The 6,119-nt window shown below is 45.4% G+C and overlaps 1 protein-coding gene across 1 annotated transcript; it reads right to left on the bottom strand.

Moving 5' to 3' along the window:
• Positions 1-911: 911 nt before the first annotated feature.
• LOC141138981 (E3 ubiquitin-protein ligase TRIM11-like) lies at positions 912-3,338 on the bottom strand. Its single transcript, XM_073624719.1, has one exon. The coding sequence runs from the start codon at positions 3,320-3,322 to the stop codon at positions 1,700-1,702; it is 1,623 nt and encodes a 540-aa protein (XP_073480820.1). The 5' UTR covers positions 3,323-3,338; the 3' UTR covers positions 912-1,699.
• Between the last annotated feature and the right edge of the window lie 2,781 nt (positions 3,339-6,119).

The raw sequence follows: 6,119 nt of genomic DNA, 5'->3' as shown, positions 1-6,119 counted from the left end.
AAATTAAAAAATAATTTATACATTATAGAACAAATGTTTACCTTTTATCTATAGTATCCATATTTTTATTTAACTAAACTAATTGAATTAATTTTTTTTTTTTTTTTTTTTACTTTTGTTGCATTAACTATAACTAGAAAAGCTACAATTTCTGGGGAAATTGTGAAAAGTGTTCTTGCCTCTACAACTGGAGTGGGCGGAGTAACTGGGTGGAGTGGCTTGAGTAACTGTGAAAAGTGTTAAAAAGCTTAATATTTTAAAAAGTATAAATAGTAGTAAAAAAGTTAAAGTCCCACCATTAGCCATTAGCTGAAAGAACTGAACATTTTTTTTCAAAAATGATTCTTTTTTTCAAAAATTAATTATTTTTTTTTTTTTTTTTCAAAAGATTTTTTTTTCAAAAATGATTTTTTTTTTAATTATTTTTTTTTTCATGGGGTGGTCATAATATTTTGACGGATCATGTTGTGGTCATAATGTTTTGACTGATAATGGGGTTGTCAGCTTTTGTCACTTCCCACTCTAGTGTTGAACATTTCGCCATTCATTCCTATGGGACCAATTTTGCCGCAAAAACTACGATATTTCGTGAACCATTCGGCGAAATGTTCCACAAAGTAATAGCACACAAATCGTAAACAATCCGCACGTTTCGGTATATTACTGTCCAGGGGCGTTGCTAGGTCTACAAAAGATCTGGGGCTAGAGCCCATAGCAGTGTAGTAAAGAAAGTCATACGCTTGGGCGGGCATACACATATATATTATATACGTGTGTGTGTGTGTATATATATCCCCAGAGAGCCCCCACTTACATCAGGGTCCCCAGAGAGCCCCCCACTTACATCAGGGTCCCCAGAGAGCCCCCCCACTTACATCAGGGTCCCCAGAGAGCCCCCCCACTTACATCAGGGTCCCCAGAGAGCCCCCCCACTTACATCAGGGTCCCCAGAGAGCCCCCCCACTTACATCAGGGTCCCCAGAGAGCCTCCCCACTTACATCAGGGTCCCCAGAGAGTCTCCCCTCCCCTTGGGGACCCCTTCAGAGACTCGGGGCTATGTGCCCCAGATTCGGGGCTATAGCCCCAAAAGCCACCCCCTAGCAACGCCACTGTTACTGTCTATGTAGTGTAAAAGCTGTGGGAGGAGTTAGGGTGGTAAATTTGGCAATAATAATAATATATATGTGAGATAACAGTAAGTGGTCTTGCTATGCAAGAACACTTAATAATAGATGAAAAAAAAATCATGCCAATATCACCTAAAAAGCCTTGTTTGCCCTAAAAAATGTATTTGTTATCTTAAGTATTGATAAATAAACCAGCTCATAAACATAGCCCAAAAATGTAAAAAAACTGCCCTGCTCTATATGGGGGGGCTGTAGATTTGGGAAAATTTGTGCCAGTTAAGGACATCAATGATCATTATCACTGACATCCAGCATCCACACAAAGTTGAATTACCTGTAATGCTTATGGGTTTGCTGAAAACAAAAGACCAAAGCTGCTAAATATGATGTCAGTGACAAAAGCCATTCCCATTGGGTAAAGCTATAGGGTTTGGTGACCCCAAGGTATAGGACTGTGGTTACAGCCAATCACTGATCAGGGAGGGAGGAAGATGGAAAAATATCAGAATTTTTTTTTTTTTTACAATATTCCCCCATTCAGAATGATGTCACCAGTGTCTAGGCAGATTTTTCACATCTCCCTTCCAGATATTGATATATATGAATGCCATACACCCAACACAGCATAGAGGGGCTTCGTGAAGGTGGCGGTGAAGGTGTGGAGGTGGCGGCTGGGTTCACACATATAGAAGGAGATCTGTCCGGCCTCATAATCCAGATATACCCGGACTTTGTTACCAGGGATATTGTCAGAGAGCTCAGTCTCATCACTGTCATGGATTGCCGTATAATTTTTACCCCTCCTGTCCAAACCCCAGGACACGTCATTACATCCAATCAAGGAGTCATCCCCATCCCTGTCCATACCGATGTAACACATTCCGATTCTCCAGTTATTAGATCTATGGACATCTACTTCCCAGTAATGTCGCCCTGAGGAGAAACTCCGACTGCCTAAAACTTGACAATTTGAAAATCTCTCCACAGTATCGGGGCGATCCAGGTAGTTACCTGACCTAGATGCAGTCTTCTTATCATATGAGATGCATACACAATTATTAGCTGTGTCCTCATCCAATAATATGTCTACAGCTTTCTGTATATAGATCCCCCCAATTACACCAGTCATTATATCAGATAAACCTGTGCTGATCATATGTGTGGTCCAGGTCACATCCAGGTCCCCTCCATCATGGAGGAGTTTATCATGTCTCTTTCTGTCCTTATCATCTTCATCCTCAGTATCACACAAGTCACTTGTGTCTGATTCCTGTAGGACGGTCAATGGATCTTTCATGGCACACAGCTCCTCTAAGTGAGGCATCTTTGTGGACAGTTCGTCTATCTTTAATTCCAGCTGCTGGATCAGATCATTGACTGGGCTTAAGATACACTCTACCTGCCTGGAGATGTCACCCAGGACTTTCTTCTCCAGGTCTTCCAGACGTTGCCTCAGATCTCTGAACAGGGCAGTGACTCTCTTTTCTTCACCATTTGCCTTTCCTTGTACTCTTTCCCTATGTTCCTGCAGACTTCGAACTCTCTCTTTGGTCTTCCCTCTCTTAGTAATCAATTTCTGAAGACTACTTATCAGTTTCTCCTTCTTCTTCATAGAAGCCTCTTGCAGAGTCTCCACCTGGTGTCCCTGATGTTCTCCAGTTAAACTGCAGGAGATACAGATACAAGTAGAGTCCTTGGTGCAGTAATACTCCAAGACCTTCTTATGGATGTCACATTTCCTTTTCTCCGGGGTGGTGGTGGGGTCACATAAGACGTGTTCTGGTGACTTGCTGTGGACTCTCAGATGGTCATCACATAGAGAAGCCTCACAAAGCAGGCAGGATTTCACAGCAGGTACAGAGGAGTGAATACAGTAAGTACAGAAGATGCCGGTCTTCTCTGGAGTTGCTGGAGTAGACAGGAAACTCTGTGTGATGTTACGCAGAAATATATTTCTGTGTAGTGAAGGCCGTTCCTGGAACTCTTCCCTGCACTGAGGGCAGGAATAACCTTCAGACCCTTCTTGGGTATCAAACACACGGTCAATGCAGACAAGGCAGAAGTTGTGTCCACATTTCAACATGACAGGATCCGTATAAATGTTCAGGCAGATGGAACAATCCAGCTCCTCTCTCAGATCTGAGGACGCCATCGCTGACAAGAGAAGAGGAAAATGAAAGTTTCTGTAATTCATTAACTAGTCTATCGGGTTAGGCAACTTCCTATATAGGGTGAGGCAGAGAATGGTTAGACAAGTTTGACAATCCTATTCCGCTCTCAGATCAGTTTAAATTTCTTTCACAGGGCTGGGCTAAGAATGTGACCAGTACTGACACAAAAGAAACAAAAAGTCACAGAAATAGAACTGAAAAAAAATGATCATTATTGTGTTTGTTTTTTATTGGTAGGAAACAAAAACAAACACATTAATGAAAACTAAAACTGGCCATAGATAAGTTTTTTATTTTGTTTTTTTCAGCAGGCTGCACGAAGAAAGAAAAAAGAAAAGAAGAATAATTTAACCAGCACGTAGGCAGGTGTAGTTTATTTCCTCCACTGCAGGTGGCGCTCAACCTCTACAGCTCTGCAGCTGGAGAGGAGGTCTGGAGGAACCTGGTTCCTCTATGGTTTCCTGGGTCACTAGGGAAGCGATCTGGTTGAATGCTGTTGCCCCATGTGGTTCTGGCAGGCATCTTGGGCCAGGCAGAGCCTATTTAAGTAAATAAATTAATTAGGAAGGTCTGCACTTAGGACGTGTATGAAGGTTGCAGCCTCCCCCAAAAAAAACCCTGTAAGAGGGCTCTAGAATATAGAAAAGAAAGAAGATGTGGAGGGGCGAGTGGCGCTACCTATATGTCAAATAGTGCTATAGTGGCTAAATATTAAGAGACACAGTGCTATTGTGGAGTAAATTATAACAAAACGGTTACCATAAAGGTGATAGTGTAATAGTCATCACACCTCACCTACCCCAGTAGGCGAGTACTAAAGCCCTCTAGGTGTGGGGACCAATCCTACACAGGAGAAGTGATCACCAAAAATTTAATAGTAACATAAAAATAAATCCTCTCCTTATATCAGTGCATAAAACATCCAAACATGAATATCATGATAGTATAGTGATCCTCTGCTTATAATAGTGCATATAGTGTCCAAACCCAAAATGCAGGATGTGAGTAGACCCAAAAACCAAATCCAAATAAGAATGCAAAGAATCGCACCAAGAAACAAAAAAAAATTATACAAAAATCGCACCAAAGTCGCACCAAAATGTAATTATCGCACCATATACAAAAACATATAAGTGTATAATCAAACACATTAATGAAAACTAAAACTGGCCATAGATCATTTTTTTATTTTGTTTTTTTTCAGCAGGCTGCAGAAAGAAAAAGAAAAGAATGCTTTGACCAGCACGTAGGCAGGTGCCAGGGGCGTAACTAGAAATAGCAGGGCCCCATAGCAAAATGTTGTATGGGGTCCCCCTGCAAACAGCCCCCCCCCACAGCTGCCCTAGTGTCAATGCAGCGTGACCTGTGCCCCATGCAGCGTGACCTGTGCCCCATGCAGCGTGACCTGTGCCCCATGCAGCGTGACCTGTGCCCCATGCAGCGTGACCTGTGCCCCATGCAGCGTGACCTGTGCCCCATGCAGCGTGACCTGTGCCCCATGCAGCGTGACCTGTGCCCCATGCAGCGTGACCTGTGCCCCATGCAGCGTGACCTGTGCCCCATGCAGCGTGACCTGTGCCCCATGCAGCGTGACCCGTGCCCCATGCAGCGTGACCCGTGCCCCATGCAGCGTGACCCGTGCCCCATGCAGCGTGACCCGTGCCCCATACAGCCTGGTCTGCCTGTGTACCCATACAGCTTCACCTGTGCAGAGGAAGAGGCAAGCCACCCGGATCAGCAGAGAGCGGGTTTGCCCGCTGTAATAGCTTTCATTTGAATTTCCCATCTTCCCGGGGCTTATCGTCACATAGCCCCACCTCTTGGCCTGACGCCTTTGATGACTTCACACGTCCCGCATTGGATTGGCGTTCTGTCTATCAAAGGCGCCGGGCTAAGAGGTGGAGCTATGTGACGTGAGCCCCGGGAACACTGGAAGTTCTAATGAAAGCTATTACATCGGGCAATTCAGCTCTCTGCTGATCCGGGTGGCTTGCCTCTTCCTCTGCACAGGTGAGGCTGTATTGGGCACAGGCAACGCTGTATTGGGCACAGGTCACAGCTTGCCTCTCCTCTCTCTTCCCCTGGCTGGGAGACTGTGCCGGCGGTGCTCTCGTCCTCACTGGGCCCCACTTGGCTGCGGCCCCCATAGCGCCCGCATGGGTCGCTGTGGTGGTAGTTACGCCCCTGGCAGGTGCAGTTTATTTCCTCCACTGCAGGTGGTGCTCAACCTCTACAGCTCTGCAGCTGGAGAGGAGGTCTGGAGGAACCTGGTTCCTCTATGGTTTCCTGGGTCACTAGGGAAGCAATCTGATTGAATGCTGTTGCCCCATGTGGTTCTGGCAGCCATCTTGGGCCAGGCAGAGCCTATTTAAGGCCCTGGCTCCGGGGATTGGTGCGTTTTATGTGAGTGGGTAGTGCAGGGAAAGGCACCCCGTCTTTTAGGGACAGTATTAGTGGTAGGGAAAGGTTCCTGACGAGAAGGGAAAGCATGGGGTCTCATCTCTTCTGCACATCTTCCTGATTGGGCATGAAACGGGCAGAGGAGGTTATTCAGGCTAGAACCTGCTCTGTTCACATTGCTGTAACATGAGTGCCCCCAGTTGGGCTGTCTTCCCACTGGGATTGTTGTGAACTGTTGTTGCATTGCTTCAATACAAGTTTATTAGTGTATCTGACTGTGTGAATTATTGTCCCTAAAAGCAGCTGCAGCCAATTGGTAGTATGACCAGTCACCCAGCAATAGAGGTGCTGGCCATGGCCTGTAGAAATGAAGGGGGTGTCATCTCCATTGCTGTTCAGGCACGCTGGGGCTGGGCAATG

This window comes from Aquarana catesbeiana, linkage group LG04 (assembly GCF_042186555.1).
Source record: "Aquarana catesbeiana isolate 2022-GZ linkage group LG04, ASM4218655v1, whole genome shotgun sequence".
Lineage (NCBI taxonomy): Eukaryota > Metazoa > Chordata > Amphibia > Anura > Ranidae > Aquarana > Aquarana catesbeiana.
This window is presented reverse-complemented; position numbering and strand designations above follow the sequence as displayed.